General features: G+C 34.7%; 1 protein-coding gene across 2 annotated transcripts in view; it reads right to left on the bottom strand.

The window, feature by feature from the left end:
• Positions 1-857: 857 nt before the first annotated feature.
• LOC108741096 (tumor necrosis factor receptor superfamily member wengen) overlaps positions 858-25,684 on the bottom strand; it is a 32,758-nt gene continuing 7,931 nt past the window's right edge. Inside the window, exons 2-4 of one of the 2 annotated variants that reach the window (XM_018475727.1) lie at positions 22,476-23,037; positions 5,724-5,867; positions 858-1,920 (exon numbers count right to left, since the gene is read on the bottom strand). In XM_018475727.1, the coding sequence (XP_018331229.1) occupies positions 1,841-1,920; positions 5,724-5,867; positions 22,476-23,037 (786 nt within the window). In that variant the 3' untranslated portion in view covers positions 858-1,840. The remainder of the gene's footprint in view (positions 1,921-5,723; positions 5,868-22,475; positions 23,038-25,684) is intronic. The other variant, XM_018475728.1, reaches the window with a different exon arrangement.

Raw genomic sequence — 25,684 nt, 5'->3', positions numbered from 1 at the left:
GTTAGGATTATTTTTTAAGTGAAATTTTTGTAAAAAGTGAAGGATTTTGATATTTCTGAAATGAAATGAAGGTACCTCACATATTCTAAAGTGTTTTCATTGGTAGCATTAGTATTAGCTAATTTCACACATACATCTAGTTATTTAATCCTGCTGAAATGATTTACTTACTTTCCTTAATTTTTACTTTGCGAACGCGTTTTAAATCAGTAGCTTTAGCATTTTTCTTCGCTGTGCCAATGAACTCCTCGCGTGTTTACGAAATGTTCAAAATTAAATATTTAATTTTTTGGCTGCTCGTAAGCGGGACACCCACTCTTTGCGGAAGTGTATGCTAAAACTTCAAATGTAAAAGACTTCGTTAACAGAAACCAGAAACTGATTTATATACCTTACTTTATAGCTATTTCAGACTTTAAATGTGTCATTTTTATGAACTAGTTGTCTACACTAGATTTCCAATTTATTAAAAGTTCTTTGTTATACCTACACACCTTCACTAAACATTTCAAAATATATCAAAAGCGAAGGTAATTTACTACCTAGCATAAAAGTTGTAAAAAATATCGCTCTGCTTACTACGTGACGCTTTCACGTTTTTTTCTATTCTCAAATTAGGCCAATTTATTCTAAAATATGTTCGGTTCTCACACACAAAGTGGAAAATCCTGTAAACCAGATTGACAAACCATGTTCTTTGTGAACTTACAGACTTACTTTTATAACAAATTGTATTTTAAAAAGCTTTTCAAATTATCACCTACCTTCTTGAGCTTGATCTGTAAGTTCGTAGATTAAATCTCCCTTACACCCCAAACATTGATATAATCGTATATTTTGTAAATAATAATACAGGATGAGCTGTAATAATTTAATTTATAATTACAACAATATTAACATAGTAATTGTACTTGCAATATTACCAGGTGTCAATTTATAAATATATACAAAAACTTCCGGATAGCATCCGACATACATACTTACAAAACCAACAAAGTTGGCTACCTATACTTACAGACATATATATACACAAAGCCTTTAGGGTTGTGGGTACAACAACATTATGAATTTGGTGCAAAAAAATACGTTAGACGTTAGACGTTTTTAAGAATAAGAAAGAAAATTCCTAAAAGAGATAAACGTGTGCGAACACTGACTACAAAAATTACATTCCTGAGTAACTATAATTTTTTTACTTTCATAAAAAAAACAAGTTACTTTTGTGAACCCATTAGAGCAAACATATTTAACAATTTTGCCCTCTACGTAAGGAACATTTGTAAAATAATATTCATAACAACGAAACAGATTGTTAAAAGTTATAGGGAGATGTATGGAAGTAAATTAAGAAGTAAAAAGAGAGATATAATGATAGGACAGACTTTGAGGCATGAAGGGTTGGTTAGAGTTATATTATAAGCAGGAAGAGGAGTAAAAGGGGGATGGAGGTAGACCTAGATTACGTGAGGTCTAATCAGTCTTCGAGCTGAGACCTTATAGTGGTGATTATAATTCAAGTATATCGCGGTTGAGATATCAAGGTGCTTGTAAATGTGTTGGTTGATTTATGCCTATGTACAAAGATTTTCTCTTTTCGACCACATCAGTATGCGCCACTGTCAGAAAAAATCTGAATCCCCTCTTACTAAACGTATTGTGCAATACTTGAATGTCCCCCCGTCGTATTTTTCACATTTAAAATTGATTCCAGAAACCATTTCTTTTAACACCGTTAAGTGATAATTCTTCAGGTGCCTGTATAAATATCCTACAGTCAAAGTAAAAAACTGCATTTAATAATGACATGTATTGAGAGGGTTGTTTCTCGGCTGCTTCCGCCTTATGTCTTTCCGCCAGGATTAGCCTCCTCGATGTACACGTTTCCCTTCTTGTCGGAGATGATCTTGGTGTCCTTCCGTACTGAAACAGGAAACATCTACCATCAGTCAAACGAAAATAACATCCATATACAAACATGCACGCCATTGCACTACCTATGTATAATGTTTTCATGTGTGTGCGTGTCTTTCACTTTTTTTTTATGGAACTTCCCGTCAAGGTTCGATTATAACGAGATGGGTGATGAGTTTATTTGCGGTTATTTTAATATTTCCTAGAATTTACTGTCCGATAAGTAAGGCATAAAGAAGTCCTGACATATGCGAAAATGGTCCATTTCTTTGTAATGCGAAACAAAAATAACTCCATCAAGAAACGCTGCTAGTGGGTTAAGCAGAAAGGACCCTGTAGATAACCCTTAAACCGGCTGACATTACAGTACAAAAGATTATAATAATATCAAGGGGTTTCGCACCCTGTAAATAACCCTTAGGCTCGCTGACAAAGTATCTCAAAGGCATAGTTCCACTCTACATGACTCTTAGAGCTTAGATACAAAAAATACTCGTACAGTTAGAATACAAAATATTATTGTGGGGCAAGAAAAACTTCCTCTGAAAAGTAGTAATTTAATAACATAATAACGAAGGGTTTCCGCACCCTGTAAATAACCCTTGGACCCGCTGACAAATTTTCTCAAAGGCATAGTTCCACTTTACATGACTCTTAGAGCGTAGATACAGAACATTATTGTGAGATAACAAAAGCTTCTACTAAAAAATAGCATGTTATTATTGGAGGGGCTTCGTACCCTAAAAACAACCCTCAGAGACCTGTTGACAAATAATTTCATCGGTATTATCCTACTTAAAATACTTCTTAGAGTTTTAAATACAAAAAATAATTGTGAGACAAGAACAACTTCCCCAGGAAAATAATAGTTCTCTGACTAGTCCTTCATGCCTGAGAAGATATCCTACCAACCCACCTCGCCTATCTCTTACCAAATATATCGGTAATTTAATAATTAGGACTAACATAATGGAAATTTGTTTCTAATAAGCGAAAGCTTAGTTTGTTCACACTATCGGGGGTCTACTGTATTTCTAAAGTTGCTATAGCATCCAACATAAAATTCGAAATGAAAATTAAATATGTAAACATGTACATCGAAATTTTCCCACCACGTAACTAATCTTTACACAAAGCTCTGCCACTAGGTCACACCATACCAAAGAAACACCAACGGGAACTATTTTATATATTTTGAATGCAAATGTCTCAACTTAGTTGTACAAGTAGTTTTGTTACTGAGGTAGTCGTACATATGTTTAGTTTTCCTTTCAAGAAAAGTCCCTATGTGGTGTAGTGATTCGTTTATTAAATTTTTTAATGCCTTTTAGAACTTTTAAATCGCATCTACTTTCAGCTTATTTTAATGTTATTCATACTATGGATCATTACACATATACATATAACATGGTATTGATTTTTCTTTGCTAAAACGCATTTCCAAGAAGAACTCGAGAAAAACATGCCATTAGATTTAAATTGCATCTTACTACTTTTCAGATGAAAACAACGTATAAACGTCTGTCTATGTATTTGTTTGTCTATGTTGAATAGTTTTGGTTACGACTTCTCAACGTTTTTCGTTTAATTAATTTGCATACAAATAGAAACTCTATTAGACGACACGACATTGGAAAAACATTCTAAAAGGAGTCAAAATTGTAAAAATGTTACACAATTATTATATTTATTGTTTTAAAAATCGTTCAAATCAGTAATTGAAAAGCTCTAAAGTCAAAAAATATATTAAATATTAATGTGAAAATTCATTTTTAATTTTTATTCAGCATAAATTATCTCAAGTTAAGGAGGAAAATTGTCGCTGTTGTCACACCCTTGCCGGGAAACGAACCCTAGGATCTTTGGTTTTAAGCACCAATGCTCTGCAGAGGGTTCGATTCCCGGCGAGGGTATGACAACAGCAACAATTTTTTTCATTAATTTTGTGTAATTTATAATGGGTAAACATTAAATATATTAACCACGGTTGACTTTCAAAGTGTTTCATATACGAGGGTGGATTGATAAGTTTCCGGCCTAACCAAGAGATGACGCCACTAGGCCTACCTTGAGGTGACATTCTATAGTACCATCCTTGGATAGCTTGTAGCTATAGTTTCAGCCCGATCTCCTTGCTAGTGTAGGTTTGACAGCACGCTGAACAAGACGCCTCTGTGGTTTTCGTAAAAATGGAAAAGCAGGAAAATCGTGCTGTCATCAAATACTTTTATTTTAAGGGGTTAACGCCGAAGGAAATTAAAAAAGAGATGGACTCAACACTGGGGACATCCTCCCCGTCATATTCAACCGTTAAGCAGTGGGTTTCCGAGTTTAAAAAGGGTCGTGTGAGCACCTCTGATGGGCCTCGCTCAGGACGCCCCGTTGAGGTCACAACTCCAGATATGATCGAAAAAATTCATCAAATAGTGCTGGGAGACCGCAGATTGAAAGTGCGTGAAATAGCTAGACTTGTAAGATGTCATATGAACGTGTGCAACATATTTTGCACCAACATTTGCATATGGAAAAGCTCTGTGCAAGATGGGTGCCGCGTTTGCTAACAGTCGACCAAAAATTGATTCGAAAAAACATTTCTACCGCAAATTTGTCATTGTATAAGCGTAATCCAAGCGAATTTTTGCGTCGATTCGTAACCGTTGACGAAACGTGGGTCCACCACTACACTCCTGAAACCAAAGAACAGTCTAAACAGTGGATTGGACCAGGGGAACCAACTCCAAAGAAGGCAAAAACAATTTTTTCGGCGAACAAGGTTATGGCTACTGTTTTTTGGGATGCAAGAGGTATTATATACATTGATTACCTTGCAAAGGGTAATACTATCACTGGTCAATACTACGCAGACTTATTGCAACGTTTGAGCCACGAGGTGAAAATTAAACGACCTCATCTGGCGAAGAAAAAAATCTTGTTTCATCACGATAACGCACCAGCGCACACGTCAATCGTTGCGACGGCTAAAATCAACGATCTAAAGTTTGAATTGATGCCGCACCCTCCTTACTCTCCAGACCTAGCCCCGAGTGACTATTTTCTGTTCCCTAATCTCAAAAAATGGCTTGGCGGTAAGAGATTTGCGGACAATGAAGAAGTAATCGAAGCTGTAAATGGTTATTTTGAGGAGCTTGACGAATCAGTCTATAGAGATGGCATTAATAGACTGGAACACCGCTATGAGAAATGTATCAGCCTTGGAGGAGATTATGTTGAGAAATAAAAAAAAAAAATTTTTAAAAACCTTGTTTTTCTTGGTCAGGCCGGAAACTTATCAATCCACCCTCGTAGTATCAAAAAATATATTAGATATCTACAATTACACGCATTTTTGAAGTATATCAGTTTAACATTTTGGCTTTGCACTTATTTTAAAAATTTGACCACGAGAATTTCTTGGCAGCGATTCTAATAAGAGACGAAAAATGAAAATATGATATTTATAAATACCCTACAAAAGAGCGTGCGGCATTTTAAAGTTACGATACTGTAGTAACGTACGCATTCAAAGGCGTATCTAGAAGATTTTAAAACAAAATTGAATTTATTGCAGTCAGAAAGCTAAGTAGTACCTATGTGCAACCGATAATTTTGCCTTTGAAATGTTACTTTATTGCCTCTTGGAAGCGCTCCTTAATGCATAAAAATTCTTGGATACGTTTCTGTTACAGTACTTAACATAAAACAAAATTTAAGGATTCACGTGATCATTTACTTAGTTACTTAATGTCTAATACAATGTGTTTTGAAAATAAGTCGAAGAATTTGACAAGCTGACATTTTTGTTTCACTCTTACCATTAAGAAGCTGTTCCAAGTAGACACATCGACTTTTTAAATAATTTCCTTCGTGAATTTGACCCAAATTTGAATCCAAAGAATCGCCCTTTTCACTCGGTGTAGCAGACATCAGACTTAATTTCATAGATAACTCCTCAACATCTGCAACCAAAAAATTCCCTTTTAATAGTTTTTAACGAAACAATTTTTGACGCGAAAGTTTCTATCTCCATCACAATAATAAAAGAACTAGACATCCTAATTCTTAAGATAAAGCTGTTACAGAAGACATACAGTTTAATATAATATATAATTATTCCATCAATTAACATTTCGATCGGTGGTGCATTAGGTATGAAAGATTCCAGAGATAATTTATAAAAGAGAGGATGGCGTTAGATTTAGATCGCTTAGGTCCCAGGGGCTTCCACAAGGTTGATAAATCGGCCCTCTCTTTGACCACTACAGACTGACGGTGCGTGTACGTATCAATAAAAAGTTTCGAAATTTAAAACCGTGAACCAACACCTTATTTCACGTACCATTTAGTATTCCACTGCGTACCTATTACAAGAAATATTTTCAGTTGCTTCCAATTTACGAAGAACGCGGTCCACCTTTTAAAGCGCTTTTTGTAGGACCATAATAACCGTACTTTTACTCTACGCTTTGCATCAATAACTAAGTAGGTGAACTTACAAAAAATGTATCTAATGTTACTGTTCCCCAAAGGGTGTGGCGCCAGTTAAAAATTAACTGTGAAATAATTTTTTACTCGCCTATAAACGACCTCAGGAGATTGTTTTACTTTTATAGTTCCATTTCGTCAGAAACGTCGATGAGTTAGTTTAAAAGTTTAAAACCCTTAGGTGCTTTTAGTTCCCCCTAGGATGAAAGACACGTTTATCGTTGAAGTAAAACGTTATTGCAGCGTCGGAAACAAGAAACACCTTGTACAGGCCGGGCTATTTAAAGCAACAAGGTTTTTTCGTTCTATAAATCTTCGCAAATAAATTTTATTGGCATCGGTACGCGTCTCTCTGTAAATTACAGGAGAAACAATGCTGCCAATAGAGATCGACAGTTGATTTGTTAACTCGGAAGGTGTAAAAAAGAAGCATTAACTGCGAAAAATAAAATAAACCTTTGCCAATGTAAACCGCATAACTCACCTTTTTATTATTCTCTGACATGATCTGTAAATGGTACGGACGGTTTACAGAGGTAAAACTGTATAATCTCGTTGTTAAAATTGACGTACACAAGATGCGATTTGTAAACGTTTCAGTCACAAACAATAAAAAGTTAATTTCGTTTCAGAATTAACTTTTAATGTTAAATTAGTTTTATGCAACCCTACAACCTCTTCAGTTACAAAAGTAGCATTCACAGTGGTTATTATAAAGCTCTAAATAAGAATAAAATTATTGTTGTAACGACTCTGCGGCCTTTGACGTATACTTTAACAATTATAGTATTGACTTTCTTTATGTTTTTAGAAAATAAGCCCACTTTTAGCGAGATATAAGCCCACAAGGTGAGTGCAGAAAAGGTAGGCGACCCACATTACAACTATCATAAAAGCAAAGGAATTACCTACACATAAGTAGATATAAGTAGATAATAACTGGCTTGTTTATACATATTAAAATTATATCTAAACCTACTAAATACCCAAATAAGGAATACAGGAGTATATCTGAATCCCAAAATACAACAGCAGGAGCTTTTACGACATTTAAACTGCTTGGCTGTTAATTATGTTCCGAAGCTCTCAAAGTGTCGTAAAATAAAATTTTCTGTTTTGAAAGAAATAGAACCAGCCTGCTACCATAAAACTTAGTTCCGCTTATAAAAAGAATAGAAGCTGATCAAGGTGTTTATTTTAAGATACACGTCCAAGCTACAGCAGCTTACTACTTTAACTGAAATGAGAAAAACAGGCATAACAAAAACTGACTCGGTCAGATAATTGTAGGATACATATTACATATTTGGTACCTATTTTCATTTTTGATTTGAATTTCCATATTCTTGTACCTAACGTATAAGAGTGATCCTTTTTTTGTTCACGTTGAGCGTCCTACCATTTAATTTTCTTGATGGTACGTGTTAAAATAGACACTAGGCAGTAGTAAACTGAAATAAACAACAGACAAAACAACGACTAAACAACATCTCTCCAGCCAATACGACTGGGGAAGTACCAAATATCATCACGATAAGGTCATCAGCCCTATGAGTGATTTGATACCCACCTCCACTCGTTCCTATCTTACTTAACCATTTGCGAACAGTAATCTAATCTAGTTCTACCTCTACTTCTCTTAACTCCTGTTTCTTCATCTAACATATCTCTGACTAGTCCTTCATGCCTGAGAATGTGTCCTACCAACCTATCTCGCCTATTTCATACCAAATATCATCATCATTATAAGGTCGTTAGTCCTAAGACTGGTTGGACACGCACCTTCACTCTTTCCTACCAATTAATTTAATAGTTAGGACCAATGTAATAGAAATTTGTTTCTAATAAGGGAAAACTTAGTTTATTCACGGTATACGGTACCTAGCATGGTGAATATGATATTATGCGTTATGCGATGTTCACTCTATCGGGGGTTTACTGTATTTCTAAAGTTGCTAAAGCATCCAACATAAAATTCGAGAAGAAAATTGAATATATAAACATGTACATCGGTATTTCTACGAATTTGTGTTGAAACGTTGTTTTAGCGTACTCCACTTTAACTTTAATGGATTCTTTTTGATTTTGAAATAAATTTATCACTTGGTCCAACTGGCTGAAGTGTATATGTAGATTAGCAGAGAGGTTCGTTCGCAATCGACTATCTTAACCATATGTTCAAGAGTTCGAATGCCAATTTAGCTTGTATCAGATTCATGTAAATCACTAAATTAATTTCATGAACCACTGAAACTATACCGGAAAGGTTAAAATTAGTTGCGTGGGCAAGCCAAAAATCGAGCTATTTTCAGAGAAGCAATTACATCAGGAATTCAAATCTATATGCGCTGATGCATCCAATAAATGCGCATTCATACTTAGAAGTCCAATCGATAATTTTCAACTTTTTAACTTACTTAAAGAAGGATAATGTTCAGGCAAATTTCACGCAAAGAAAAACGATTAATTAATAACAAGTTCTTCCCCCTTATCAGTCGCTGTGAGCTCGAAACTGTTCGAAAAATTCACTTTTGTGAACAATTTGTTTAATCACTTTCTTTGTGTTAAAAATTGTTTGAAAAATTAAATTCAAAAAAATTGTTTGTAAATAGGTATGCAACACATCGTACACTTCAGCATAAGAAATTGCTGATACTAACTACGTAAATAGTCCGGGATCTTCCAGTTTCGTTTACAGATACGTAAAATCCTCCGCCTACAGGAACTTGTACTGCTATAATTACGCTGGTCCAACATAAATATAATGGCGTCGACCTCTTTTTTTAATACGCGTACGTTTAATTTCCTCAAATAGAGCACCGTCAATATTTGTTCGGAACTCAATTGAACGGCGTCGTTAAGTACGCGCAAGGTACAACACGCATACATCAAAGGGGGATATTAAAAAAAGTTGTAAATTATGCTGTAGGAAAACCAGAAATGTTTACCTTCATAAAAAAATTAATAAAGCAGACTTTTTCGGTTTATGTAATATTTCATTCGTAGAAGCCTTCATAAGGATTTACGGTTAATAACACAAAATGATCTCTTTTTTCAGCTTAAAACCAAACACGTCTGCATCAATATGCTGCAGGCTTTCAACATTCATGAAAAGTTTGGATTTCGATGTGAGATACGTGAATAGATAGACATTTTAAATACATTACGTTAAGCATGTTTCTATCTCTAAATAAAAAAGTATTGAATTATGTTAAGTGTATTCAATTCCGACAGTATTTAATGAAATCAAGCTTTTCATGAATCAGACAGTTATACCAAAGATTTCCATGTTCGTATTAGTCACAAGCGAGAGGGGTATTGACGAAACAGTACTGTATGAAAATAAATAAAAGTAAAACAAAAATACTGATATGCAAGGGAAGAAAAAATAGGGAAAGAGCGAATATAATGATAGGAAACGAAAAATTAGAAGAAGTGGCCGATTTTAGGTATCTAGGAAGTCAGATAAGTCAGAACAGAAGGAGTAGTAGGGATATAAAGCAGAGGATAGCGCAAGGTCGAGTCGCCTTCAATAAAAAGAAGTCACTTCTATGCTCGCTAACGATTAATTTAGAAATTCGAAAAAGGTTGTTAAAGATGTATGTTTAAAGCACGGCGCTGTATGAGTGCGAAACATAGACAGTGAGCGCGGCGGAAAAGAAAAGGTTAGAAGCATTCAAAATGTGGTGTTACAGGCGAATGATGAGGATACAGTGGATAGAGAAGGTTAGAAATGAAGAGACATACAAGGAATAGGAGAACAGAGGACTCTATGGAAGTCAATAAAAATAGGCGAGATAGGTTAGTAGGACACCTTCTCAGGCATGAAGGTCTAGTTGGAGACATATTAGAGGCAGAAACGGAAGTTAGGAGGGGTAGAGGTAGATCTAGATTAGATTACTGTTCGCAAATAGTTAAGGTTATGGGTAATGCGAAGATTAGCTCAGGATAGGAAAGAGTAGAGGTGCGTGTCCAACCAGTCTTAGAACTGACGACCTTATGATGATGATTAGTCACAACACTATTAAATAATAATAAAATGGTCAAGAAAACAATGATAAAAAGACAAATGATAAAAATGCAGAATATACATATGTATATTTACGAGTAAATCTATTGATCAAACGATCGATTAGCACAAGATACTTTTGTACTACATTTTTGTAGTTGAATGATACCCAAATTAATTTTATTATCTTATTTCAGGTCCATTAGCTGACCTGAGGCATCTTTGGTAAGTGATATTACTACTTTATTTATTTATCTTGTGCAGGCATCTATACCACAGACAGTAATTAAAACTTAATTTCATGGCGAATTTATTGGGAAGGAGCAAATTTTTATTGGAAGCGTGATATCTGTTTTGATTGCATAATCAAATCAATTTTAGTAGGCTCTTACGTAAGTTCCAAATTATAACATGTGTACTTGTTTCTTACACTTTAAGCATTAACAATGACTTAACTAATTATAAATTTAAAGCAGTATCCTGTGCATGCAGGACATTAGGAATCTTTATTTAAATATTTTAGTCAGATCAGTATCTTATATGTATGTACAAGGTCTATCTATCGCAAGTAATGAGAGCTAAAGCGCTAATTTGTTGTAAACTAAGTTTCAATATCATACTTGCAATTATTTTTGTGATAATATAAGTCAATTCAACTTCAGATCCATGATAAAGTACCTTGCGTTTCTACCTTTTTATATTTGTTTCTGTGGTATAGTCTAGTTATTAAAAGTTTATATCCTCTCATACTACTGAAAATGCCTAAAACTTAATAACCCAGCATTCGTTCGTTGGGATTTATGTATATAACCCTGGCTAGACGTGGTATACACAAAGGACAAGGAATGTGGACGCTTTATAATAAACTCTTTTAATTGTGCTTCCGAGTGTCGCATTGTGCAAATAGCAAGTGAATATATTAAACGTTGAAATAGGCAACAGATGCTGTTTGCAACAAATACTTACCTTACATACACTTGTTTACGATAATACCTAACTGCATTCTTTTGTGTACATAACTTTCTACGTGTCATATACACATGCTTATTTAGGATTCCAATTATCCTTCGCAAACCTTTTGTAGATGATTTCACAAGGTAAAGCGCAGTTGTAATAAATATGAATATAAACGGTCACACAATACACTTGAATTATTATACAGTAAAATAAACAACTTTCTATTTTGGTTAGTTATCTAGTTTAATAGAGAGAAAAACTATAAATTGTATATATTTATTAACAGAAAAAGAAAAAGAACGATGAATTGTAATATCAATATACATAAGAAGGGTCAGAAAAATGAGCGAAAATGTTATTATTAATCATTTGGGTCACTATAGCCGGATATGATTTCTTGAGAATCAGTCATAATAAACGATATGTCATTTTAAACGGAGTCATTATATCCAAACTTTCCTATAGAGAATTTAATATGAAAACCAAACTTAACACTGCAATTACTTCATATTAAGCGGGTGGTCAATATAGGCGGAGTCATAATAAACGAATTCCACTGTACCTTGCAATAATCACAATAAAACGTTCAGTTATACTAACACATTTATACTTTTCAAAGTAATGGATTACTCAATAAACTAATCAAAGCCTACCAAAGGTTATAAGTTTTTTATTTTTCAAAGACAATGGCTAACCTTTTGCTCTAAGTGGTTGCACTTTATCAGGGTTAGTTTTTTGTCAATGAGATGTATAAATACTAATTTTATAAAGGTAAAAAACATTTAACCCCTGGTCGGTTTTGATTCATCTATTGAATAAATTTTACGGGAACAATGGCGAATAGTGGATGACTTTTCAACAGCGTATAAGGGAGACCTAAAAATGACATTCATTGTCAAAAAGTATTTCCATGTATCTTTCCGATTTCGTTAAACAGTTAACAGCGAATTTCGTTTACATCCATCAGCGAATATAAATTAGTAGCAAACTCGTTAATAATTTCAATTTAAGGACGATCAGTCGTCCTCGCTGTCGTTCGTTTTGATCCCCTCTCTGTTTATGCATTTATGTGTAACAGGAACCTTTTTAACTGGATCATAGTTTATTATTCAACCGTTAAGTTAGCAATCGGGTGCATATGCTGAACGTGTTTTATAATCCACTCTATCTATACCCAGTGCCACGCCAAAGCTCGACTACACCAGGAGGAACATTTAATGGTAATAAAAGGCAAACTGCACACACGTGTAGTTACATTTATGCGTGTGATATGTATGTATGTACGTGCATGTGTATGGTGGTGTATAGACGTAAGAAGCGGTGCAAGAAATTCATTTCCGTTTTCTGATTTATACTTTTATAGCACGTGCAGCAGCAGCTTTTATAAAAACAATAAATTGCTACTTACTTGTTTGTAATATCAATTACCACTTCCTCGAGCTACGCTTTTACGACTACGCTCTACACGACTCCCCTATCTTTCTCTCACTCGCTCTCGCTAAAGTTCGATCATAAAATACGAAAATAAATAACTATTCTAATACACGACCGGGTCGGTAGTGGGATAAATGGTAATATGCCAGGCTCCGATCCTGCAATAATTGTTTCTCTAACGTTAGAATGTTTGAAATTGTCACAGTGTTTGAAGACTTAACATTCGAAAGGTTCCTAAAAACGTTCAGTACAAGAATTGCAATTACGAAATAATGACGGTTCTGTTCTAGTAAGAAAAGCTGAATATATATATGTAATTAGTTCTGGTCGATACGTCTGATTTAAGGACTGGGGTCTAGGATTGTTTCTACTTCTGTGAGAATACCAATTGCGTTGTTTCGTCAAAGTCTTTCGCTGTGGTTGACTGACGATGAGACACTCAATGCAACCACAGTGAAAAACTTCACTCAAAAAAAAAAAAAACTTTTGGGTGTTTCATTCCCACCAGCCAGTAATGCTGGTGGGCGGGCAGTCCCTTCGGACTATGCCAGAAGGTAGGGCGGAAGGCCCTCTTCAGCCTCCTTTCAGGAATAGTGGGAATGGGTGGGTTATGGTTCGGGTGAGAAAGATGAGACGGACGAAATGAAGACAGAAGAGAGTGAAAGATTATCCAAGGAAACCACAGAAAAACTTGGACCAAGGCAGACGGACCCGGAATCGAACCCGCGTCCTCCCGAATGCTAAGCAATGGTCTAGACTTCTAGGCCATGCCGCTCGGTAAAACTTCACTCCCTAACCATCTTTCAACCACAGTGGTAAAACAACAATATTGGTATGCAAGCGAAGAAAAAGTAGGGAAAGAGCAAATATAAAGATAGGAGACGAAAAATTAGAAGGAATGGCTGATTTTAGGTATGTAGGAAGTCAGATAAATCAGGACGGAAGGAGTAGTAGGGATATAAAGCTGAGGATAGCGCAGAGTCGAGTCGCCTTCAATAAAAAGAAGTCACTTCTATGCTCGCTAACGATTAATTTAGAAATTCCAAAAAGATTGTTAAAGGCGTATGTTTGGAGCACAGCGCTGTATGGCTGCGAAACGTAGACGGTGGACGCGGCAGAAAAGAAAAGGTTAGAAGTTAAAGATATTAGATAGAATAGAAGAAGAGAGGACTCTGTGGAAGTCAGTAAGAAATAGGCGAGATAAGTTGGTAGGATACCTTCTCAGGCATGAAGGTCTAGTCAGAGACATATTTGAAGTAGAAACAGGAGTTAAGAGGAGTAGAGGTAGACCTACATTAGATTACTGTTTGCAAATAGTTAAGAATGTGGAATTTTCTAGTTTTAAGGAAATGCAAAGATTAGCTCAGGATAGGAAAGTGTGGAGGTACGTGTCCAACTAGTCTTAGGACTGACGACCTTAGGATGATGAGAGTTTTGTAGAGATTGTAGTAATTTTGCCAAACGAAACGTTAGTCAGTTAGTTTTAGATTAATAACAAAATTTTGTTCCCATCAAACTAGTTGTGATTAAACATTCTTCTCAAAATCATTTTGACTTGGTACAAGGAAAAGGTTTCTCAAAATCATTGTTGGACAGCAATTCTCGTTAAAGTATACGTAAAATAAGAAACGAAAAAAGGGCGTCAAAGAATGCAAATAGACCATCATGCTGTTTAACCACAGACTGTCTGTCTGGTCTGTACGGTTTATAAATAAAGGTCACATTTAACGCACTAGCAGCTGTGCTATATTTAAGTAGCTTCGTCGATGCCTTTGTATTTGCCAATGAAATCCTATACTCTGCTTACTGGAACCGTCTTTGCTACTTATGTCTGGTGAGACATTCGCAAGACAGTTGCTCTAATTCTAATTTGTTAAAATGTTCATTCAAATCCCGGACTCATTGATAGAAATTAGGACTTTGACTAACGCATTTAAACTATCGTTCTGGACCTTGCAAAAACAAAACAAAATATGCTAAAGTTATAACAATTTATTCAATCGTCATCCCAAATTAGTAAATATGCTTCTATTTGTATAAGATCAAGCTACCAGAATCTCAAATTCTTTGAAGTAAACTAATTAACTTATTATATAATATTACAAAATGTAAATGTGTAAAAATTTGGTGGAGGTGCCTGACATGTTTCTTGCTCGAAAAAAAATTGGGTTTTTAGTTGAAATTTTATTTTATTTTAAATTCATTATGACTTAAAGCCCAACAAAACAAGGATTATGATTGCCTTCTAACTTCTTTTAATCAAAAAATTACCCAGAACTAATAAGAATATGTCAAATAAAAAGCCTCGACATTCTGTGTTTTAGTTCATGTGAGTATTTCGTGAGTGATATCAAATTAAAGACACATGTGTAGGAAGCTCAAAAACATCGAAAAAGTTCATCATTGCACTTTAGTACGGTCCATACATCAATAAAAGCAGCGCGATTACTTGCAGATCGGAAACTTCTAATGTTCGGCAGACTGTACGCCATAAAATTTTGATCGTCGGCCTAATTACGGACCTAACATGTGTGAAAGACGTGTCTGTTCACTAATAATAACTTTGCTAATTGTGCTGAAATTATTTTTACCGTCACGTTGCTAATTAACAGTCGTAAAAAAGGCTTTTCGGAAATCTAATTACTGAAAAATCAATTTCCAGAAGCAAAAGCCAAACGTAAACATCCGCGCACGTTAAACTTTTGTTTACAGCATGTGTTTTAGACGCGAATCGAACAAAACACGCGTAAAACATAGGAACGCGTACGTCTTTGAAGTCCCTGATTAAAATGCAAATATATTGCGTATTGACAAAATAATTCTTCGTGACAGCCACAACATTTAAAGAACGTGGTGATACTTATGGAGTAAAGGTGAGATAAATAGCTACGTCACTTCCTCAGCGGTAAAGCGGGACAAGAAATCGGCAATCGTGATTTGTATTTTAAACGTTTAGTACCTATCGGAAACAGGAAAATTACCAGTGCTTTAGTATGTTTTTCGTTGGTTTAAAATTTAGCTAAAATTATACTTCACAAAATTCGATACACGATGCAACCAAATTAGGGGATGACTCTGGGTTAGGGCTTCACACGAGACGAGAGTATTAAAAATCTCGTCTAGGTCTCGTTAATTCCCAAAAAATTAAGTCTCGTTCAAGTCTCGGTCTCGTCTCGCTTAATAGTAAGATAGAAAATTTAGAGCCAAAGAAATCCTTTCGATAGTACACACGTTTATTACTCTGGTTTATAGGCACTTACACTCAACCGAGACAAAGGAGACCCATTGATGTTTTAAAAAAAATCATTTAAACCTAAAATATCAAAATCTGCAAGGATTTATGATAAGAAATACGTTACTGTAAGAAGAGTTAACAAGTTGAAATAAAAATGAAAAAAAAAATCATACCTGGTTATTGAGCTTTCTTTTAAATTTACAAAACAATGGTCACCAGATTTTATATTTTTAATTTTTCTAATAAAAACTTCATAAAAAAAATTTAACGAGACCAAAAACGAGGATCTCGGGTTGCGCTGTATGTGTTCTCGGTATCGCCCATAATATTTTCCAAAACGTCTCGCTTTTCCGAAACGAGACAAGAAAAATCTCGCTCTTGTGTGAAGCCCCACTCTGGGTAGAAATGAAGAAATCTTTCCATTTGTAAGTCTGAAATGTTTTAAAATTACAGTTGAAACTAAATTCATATGATTTATCTATAATTTCTTCAAGTGTTAGCAGTTTTTACACCATTAAAAGCTTTTTCTAAATATATTTATACGTATACATATACATGACGTACGTCTATATGTCGACGCCATAAAGTAGTTAGCATATGCCCGTTTTGTCGCTACATGTTCTTATTTTAAGCTTGTTTAAATGCGTTAAATGTTAGTACGTGCTCAACTGGGTGATTTATCCGAGTTGTTTGGCAATTAAGAGAGCATTTTTGCAAACCCTAAATAGTTTTGTAGCCATTCGATATAGGTGTGCCCTACGTGGTACAGCATACAGTAAAATTTTGATTTATTAAAATCTTGCTGTGCTTTATCCTCTCTTAAAATCAAAAATGAATTGCAAGGATTTCTGAAGCATTTATTACTTCAACAATTTTATCTAATCTATTTAACTCTATTAGAAAGTTTTTTTTTAATTAATTCCCAACACCGATGGTTGAAGGAACTTTAAAAATGAAGCAAGTTTCTTAAATCTAGTTGCAATCCTGAACGGTGTTTTCGGTCGGGAACTTTAATAAATATGTAAAGAGGTTTTAGATGTATGCAAGGGGTAAATTGCATTTTGCTTCTAACACAGTTTTACGGTGCTACAGGGATTGAGTTTGTGCCACAATTACCTTAGATTGCCCATCCAATTTTACAAAATACATGGTAAATAGGGGCTGGTGTTGGAATGAAATTCGTTGAGCGCTTGAAAGCGGATTTTCTTTTATACTTATTAGGGGTTTAAACTTAAACGTACAAAATATCTATAAGGGCAGATTTGTACTTGAGCGTTATCGCGCGACGCGGCGCGACGCTACCTATAGCATTGATATATTCCTATTTATTAACACTCCATACTTCTTATTAGAGTTTGGCTTGTATATAAGAAGTATTTTGACATGTCATGTGGCGCCAATTTGTCACTGGTTTATACTAATACATACACATTTTCGCACAACGTTTACCGCTATTATCTGTAGTTATGTATACGGTATTTTCAATCGTTTTCTTTTCTAAAATCGTTTTGGCAGACCAACGGATTATTAATTTTCGCAACGACCAGAACAACCGAGTGCATAGAAGCAGTTGCGAATTTTATTTGGCGATCATTACGCCATTTATATTTTGTATACGTAACACGACAAACGAATGCCGAATTCGGAAGATATCCGGTCTGGGCGAGTCGAAACGTAGAGTAGCTGTAGTACGATACATTACGATACTACAGCAAGAAAACAATTGAAGGCGTTTTATTTACACACAACACATTTGATGGATATAATAATATAAAAAGTTTCGACAGAACTGAAGAGAGCCCAAGAAAATCTAAACTCCTTGGAAGTGGATAATCTATAATACTGGATCAATATTGTTTTCCGACTTCAATGTCATAATCCATGGAATTTTAAGGTTCCAAATTGATATCGGCATCTGTCAAATCACCGCTTATCGTAGCTTTAGCAAGAAACTGCGAAATTTTATGAATTACGACAAAACAGCCTGCAAATCAATATCGAATTGATATACACCAAGTGTGTAAATTGGAAAACTAAAAGATATTGTGATGTGCTAATAAATGCGTATAATCCAAAATTCATAGAAAACGATTTGAAAAACTTCAGTTATTGAATGAACCCAAAGCTAAAGAAACTATGGATTCCATTTCTTTATCTTATTACAATGTGTACAAGGTCAGAAACAAAAAGGGGTTGTAAATATTTCGATATAAAATAATTGATGTTGATTTTACATCAATAAAATTATTTGCAACCCTATTTTGGCTCTGATCTTTCACGGTAAACAAATTATTTTGGCATCAGTATGCCTTCTTATTATTATTATTATCACTGCTCAGCTGAGTGCAATTTTTAAAACAAATTCTTTAAATGTAACTGTTTTATACACAGCGCATTGAAGTGTATTAATATTAAGATTAAATATAAGGATGTATTTTTCGCTTGTTTGGTACAATTTATATATACAGGTACTAAGGATACTTCCTTCCTAATTTTGTCCTCACCGAATGGCTTCAAAGCAATTGTTTCTTATGTAATAATAATTTAAACTTGTGTAAGCATTCCAAGAATCTTAAGTCTAACGTAAAACCGCCATAAAGTAAGACTTTCATAGAAACGACGCAATAACATACGATTTTATAGAGTTATTGAACTGTCCTAGATCGTAAATACTATCAATTCTTATTTCATTTCAAAGTTGCATCACCTCAGGAATATGTCCTTGTCAGAACGTAAAGTCATACTGAAAAGTACTTTGCTTTTTTATTAGTTTCATTCGATTTTGTATGCATTGGACGGCGTTGGGATGGTGCATTGTGACTATCAGCGACTTTACTAAGGATGTTTTATAAAATCAGTTGACCAAATGTGTAATCTATAAGTAGCAATGCAGCTCTATCAAATCAAAAACGACTTGAGAAACTATTTCGGTGTTTTATAAAGAATCGGATTATTTTCCATGCGAGTGATGTAGAATTTCGACAAATGAATAATGAATTAAATATCAAGGTACCATCATCTATTATTAAAACTTATCTGAAAGAAAATGAAATAAAAGTTAGCGATTTTTGCTCTTTTCTTATTGAAAAGCAAAATATTCTGCATGTGATGTCGTTGCTGCGGCAATTATATCCAAGTTTCATTCACTTTTTAACGATAGCTTTGCCAAAAATTAATTAAAATTGCAGACTTCAGTCACTTTCCGGCGAGAGCACATAACGTACACCGACGCGGCGAGACGATTCAGCCTTTTTTACGGTTCACATTAAAAAGGAGACATGTCGAGGCAGAACAAGCATGATTAATTAAATAAACTTAAAGCCTGTCTAACTTTTAACACGTGGAGAACTGGATAAAAACCTTCCATGCACGCACCCCCAATACAATAGCAGGGGCGAACAAAAGAAAATAATCCTTTTTCTGAATTGAGAAAAATAAGCAATTTTTGCTTAAATTAACAACGAACAAACTCTTATTCTTGTTCATTCCTTTAGGTCAGCATAACTGAAGCCTTTTTGATATGTTGGATCATTGTTAGTGTTTTGTGAAACCCTTGGTTTATTTCAAAAGTAGTATGGTTTTAACATAAGGTTTAGAAAATAAATAATAATTAAAAGTGTCACACAAACCGTTGGAGACCGAGCGTCATTGTCTAGATGTTTGGACCATTGCTCAGAATTGGGGGGTCTGTCTGCCTTTAGGCTTCAACCTTTTTCTTTTGAAAAGCTTTGGGAAGTAATCAAATTCGTAGAAATTCACACAACTCCAACTTCCAAAATCCATTTTCCATTCTTTAGTTTTGTATGGCGTTAATTTTGATTGTTCAAAGTATGCAGTGAGTTCTAGAGATTTCCACGACACCTCAGGGTTCTGCGGAACGCAGTTTAAGAAACGCTGCTTTGGGTAAAAATGGAGAACCATGAATAATATTGTATGCTACCAATTGTTTAAGTTTGAAATCAGAAACAGTTATTATTTTATTCAATAGCTGAGATGGAGTATTATGTTGTTTATAAATTGAAGCCAGTAGAAGACGCCAGTTTCATGAAATTGTAGAATTCTCAAAAGTACCCACGTTTTATAAGAATGCCCGCTCCTGAATAGGGGCTGCGGCTGCCGCAGCTACTGTTTGCATCCCATATAACATGTCCCCAATTTGTCACAACCAGCCAGGTGCTCGTCGACGTAAAAATACCATATTATAATTTATTAAGACCCGCTTGCGGATGCATATAAATTATGAGTCTACCTCAAACAGGCCAACAGGAAAATGCAATAAAAAATGTGGAAATAAACTAGTAGCAGTGCTTTAAGGGTGATGAAGTCGAAGGAGGGGCCTAAAACATGGTTCAGGGTGGACGTGTGATTAAATGGATTGATGGTTTTCAGGTCAACTTACCTCGAAAGGACAAGCATCGCATTCATTTAAATGACGGCATAAAATTAACCATATCAGTCGTGACATTCATTTTGTAAAGAAAATGCTTACAGAAAGACTTAAGGATGTTTGGGAGGTATGTCAAAATGCTACGAGACAAATAAAAATTTGGAAGAACGTTCCTCATTCAATTCTAAAACTTCTGTAAAAGTTACAAATTGATTCACTAAACCGTTAAAAAGTTATTGGAATTTTAAAAAATTGTAATTTTACATGGAGNACAAAGCCTTTATCATCTACTATATGTATTACAAGCGCGTGGATCGGATTTCGCTTTTAAATTAACGAGGAGCAGATTTTTAATGTTTCTGTCATTAGACTCGTCATCGGCATCTTTTAACCAAAAGTATAATAAAAAACTTTAGCCAAAACATCATTAAATGAGAAGAAAAAGTTGAAGGAAGATCACGTATCAGCCAGATTTAACATTATGTAACAAAGAAGTCCTTAATATTTTGTGCACACGAATCCGCAATGAACCCAAAGTACCTCCAATAAATAATTAATGAAGAAACAATCTGTACATACTCGAACCTGTTTATTACCTACGTAAATAGATACAGATAGAAATGATAGATAATAATACAGTAGACTAATTATCGTAGTTGTAATTATGAACATGATCCACGTAGGTGTTTATTACTTTTATGCTGGTGGTCGTGGATGTAGATACGTAATTTTGTGGTTTGTATGCGGTTTTGTTAATTTGCGACATGCTTTGATTCGACGATGAAACATTTTCAACAATAACATATGTAGGTACAACAAGACGTAGGCGTTATCAAATGGACTTTTAAAACGAAAATTGCAGGTGACAAAACTGCACTATTTCAAATTGTTTTTAGGGTTCCTAACCAAAAAAATGTAAATGGAACCCTTATGAAAAGAAACAGGTGTTTGTACGTTTCTGTAATTATTTGGTAAAGCTGCCGACTTTTGCAACTTGATACAAAAAGGGCTTCATCCTTAGATAGATTGAGGGCCAAAAAGCTGGCTCTATCTCTGAATGGTAAGAAAGAAAAGGATTTTAGAAACAGATAAAAGCACCCAACTTGTTTCTGATGTTTATTTAACGGATTTCGTGAAATAAACCAAGTGTCTTTATCTCAATTTTAAATACCTCCTTGTATGAATTTCCCTGAGTACTGAAGGATTTAATGTTATATCAGCTTAACTAAAATTGTACAGAGAAGGATGGAAAAAAGGGCGGAAGAACTATTAGGGAAGATCAATTTAGGTTTAGAAGAAATGAGAAACGTGGGAGGCCATTCTACCTTTACAGGTAACAATAGCGAAAACGATAGAAAAAAGAAAGAGTACGTACATAGAATTTGTATATTTAGAATAAGTTTTTGAAAATGTTAAATGGGACAAGATGTTAAATATACTTAAAAGTGTAGGGGTGAGTTACAGAGATAGAAGAGTGATACTTAGTTTGTATAAAGAGCAACAGGCAGTTATAGAGATGGGGCTGCAACGTAAAGAAGAAAATATTAGGAAAGGAGTCAGACAGAGATGCACTCTGTTACTGCTACTTTTTAATCTACACATCGAAAACGCGATGAACATCTTTAAAGACAGTACAACTGTAGGGATATATATATACAGGGGCAAAATTTGCATATGATTTAGCAGTATTGACAAAACAGTATCTATTGTATGAAAATAAGTAAAAGTAAAACAATGAAATGAAGAGGTATTAGAAAGAATAGGAGAACAGAGGACTCTACGGAAGCCAATAAAAAATAGACGAGATAGGGTTGGTAGGACACCTTCTCAGGTATGAAGGTGTAGTCAAAGACATATTAGAGACAGTAATAGAAGTAAAGAGGAGTAGAGGTAGACCTAGATTAGATTACTATTCGCAATTAGTTAAGGACATGGGTTGTTCTAGTTTTGGGGAAATGCGAAGATTAGCTGAGGATAGGAAAGAGTGGATGTGCATGTCCAACCGGTCTTAGGACTGACGACCTTATGATGATGATGATGATGTATAAAGGATTACTTACCAGCTTCGAAGTTTTCTTTAAGTCTTCTCCATTGTTTTGCCTGATGCAACGAGTAAAGGGCGATTACTAGAAAAAACAAGATGCACGAAAAAATTGCAAGGGTGAGAGCTATGGCCTGCCAGTCCCACACTAACGTTTCTGCACTAGAAAACGCCATCTCCGTACTAGTAACAACATCAGTTTCGAACGACACTTTCTCATCGATCCGCTTATTTTTGGTATCGACCGTTTTTCCCGCCCGATCGTCATCGTCAAAATTCCAAAGGATTCTCTGTTCATGATGGTGCCGATGATGATTGTGACGGTTGTGGTGCGTTTGTTCGGGAGCGCCGGGATACAAGCTCCAGTCGAGGGTCAGCTCGTTTATCGTACCGCATATCGTGTCTCTATGCACTTCACATGGTCTTAACACCACTAAACCCTTCGCGTGATCACAGATCGTGCAATTGGCGCACCTTTGTCTTTCCGTGTCCAAAAACTGTTTGCCTTGAGGACAAATCAGGGAACGGGCCAAGCACGGGAACACTACGAATAAACATACCGTTAAGCCGAAAAACATAACCTGCGAACAAAAGAAAGGCCATTAGTTTTGTAATTAGAACTTTAAAAGATAAGGGATGAATTGTCCCCTTATAGATCTTAAGGATTGTAAATACATAATGACGTGCTTATCAAAATTTGGAGATATTAGGATACTAGTTTTAAGAATATTCGATAATTGGAACTAAATTATCAAGTAATTTATTTTCAAATGGATGTGACAGAGAATTTAATAAAAATTTAAATACATGCACAGCTTTAAAACAGATTAGGGGTTGCTTTTTCAAAAATGATATGTAACCCCTTATATTATACACTTCAGTTTTACTCCAAATATGATTTGAATATCATTGTAAGAAACTGACAGCCCTATTTTTTTATTTTGATCTGTTTGTCATTCATTCTAAGTTGTAGGAGTCTGAAAAATAAACGTTTAATAAAAAGGCTCACGAAGAGACGATCTATCATCCCCCTGTGACGACCGCATTATGATCTCTTTCGATTTTTGTCGTCTTTAAATTTCTGAACGCGAACGGAATTTTCTTCTCGAGCTTTTGACGTTAGAGGATAAATGATTCCCTTAATTGGATTTCTAATGAGGAAACTCCTTACAAGAATGTCCCTCTTTAACAAAACTAAAAGCTCGCATATAAAAGGGAACCCTTTGGCAACCTCATGTTTTCTACCTTCTGCTTCTGTAATCAATAATAACTACTGGGATTCTCCTTGTTCGAATGTTGAAAGTCTCTGGCTGCAGTGTCATTAGAACTGAAGTGTAATTTATGAGGAACGGAAGTGGATAGACTTCACGTATTTATACGTATATACCTACAGATATATACGTTTTATATACGATAAATATAAATGTCAGGTAGATAACGTACTGAATAGAAAGCTATTTTCAAAGCTAGCGAACGTTACGGTATTCCCTCGTTTTCAGGCAGGAGCTTTTACTGTATAGCTTGTTGGAAGTGGTTACATTTAAAGGAAAACACAGATCAATCTCAAAAACAACGTATTTGAAAGAAAACATACTAAAAAATGTAAAATAATTATCCCAAACAAAAAATATTTAGGTACACGATTGCATTAAATCGTGGCAGAAAGATAACGACCCCTAACACCTCCAGCGTCCTACTTTTTTCAATTTCTACTTTATCAGCCTACAGTACACGTATCATCCTTTGAAAATCGATTGAAAATAAGTTTAAAGATTGAAACTTTTCGTATGCGTCACCAGTATTTCTTCATGTCTAAAAGTTTCGTAAACTCATTAAGCAAAGTATAAATAGTTGCTACCTTGTCAGGTTAAAACCTTAATTAATCAATCGATCAATCAATCAATCAATGCGTCGAAGAAAAAAACTAGAGTGAGGTCGAAAAAATACATCATCAAAAGGATTTTACATTACTTCAAAGCTATTTCGCCTTGATGTGTTCGACCTCTAACGGCAATTTATTCAAAAAAAGTTTTATATGATTTAAAAATCTTCAAAGACAAACACCAGATATAAATAATCCTTGCCTTAAAATACTTATCAGTACGACCCTTTCTGTTTAAAATATTATTTTAACACATAAATATTAATAATAATTTATTTCAATGAAATGTACAATAACTATTATAGCTTTGTCTAATCATAAATATATAACTTAAATATATGTATTTGTAATAACATATCTACATACGTTATGTTTGTTTTCTAAAACATTAGCGTTTTGTTATGCTTAATTTTCCTTCATAGAGACTATTTCTTGTATGAATGTTAAACCAGCAGCAGCGAAAGTGTTTTTGTTTTGGTTGCAAACGCGAGTGCCTTTGCGAATTAATAAATGAAAAAAAAAAGAAAGTGTTGTTGTTAAAACAAAGTTATATTTAAGTTAAGATTCTCTATTCGAGCAACGTTCACCCTCCTGTAATAATAGTAATACATATCCATATCCTTCTCGGTTGAAGCTTTCCGTTATCTGAAACAGATGACATCATTTGCGCATACATCTGTATTTTATTTATTCTACTTCCATGTGTTTCCGAGATTTATGGTAGTAGAACACATTAACTTCTTTTTCTATCTTTAAACGAAAAAAATTTTAAAAAGTGTAGACATAAAAATTTGCTACCGCTGAATTGTACCACAGTGACATATTTTGTATGACGTGTGTACATATACAAGGGAAAATACAAGAAGAGACTAGTTCACTAGTGTATCTGGTCTCGGCGGTCGCCCGTAGACAGGGCAGTAGCAGCAGGGCTGCACGAACATATTAATCGAAAAAATTTTTTAAATAAATCATTATAATCATTAGTGTCCGACTGAAACTGGTTTTTACGACCGAAACCGAAACCGAATTTCGGCAACGGTCTCAGTTTCGACCGAAACCGAAACCGAAACCGAAACTTCCATATAAGGATCATGTTTTGAGAGAAAAATAAAGAAAACGTTATTATAATCAGTCAGTTTTATTTTTTTATCTTTAAATCACATAGCTCTGCAGTCTTTGACATTTTAACTTATTGATAATCAAATCAAAATCAACATAACAACCCCTCATTTAAGGAAATACTTTAATTGCGCCCTAAAAATACTTAAAATAGGTGAGATGTTTATTTGAGTAAGTGTAGTAGACTAGACTCATTTTTCTTTTGAAGATGATTCATGTTTTTTTTT

This window comes from Agrilus planipennis, unplaced genomic scaffold (genome assembly GCF_000699045.2).
Source record: "Agrilus planipennis isolate EAB-ADULT unplaced genomic scaffold, Apla_2.0 scaffold229, whole genome shotgun sequence".
Lineage (NCBI taxonomy): Eukaryota > Metazoa > Arthropoda > Insecta > Coleoptera > Buprestidae > Agrilus > Agrilus planipennis.
The sequence above is the reverse complement of the archived record's forward strand: the minus strand, read 5'-3'. Positions and strand labels throughout refer to the sequence as shown.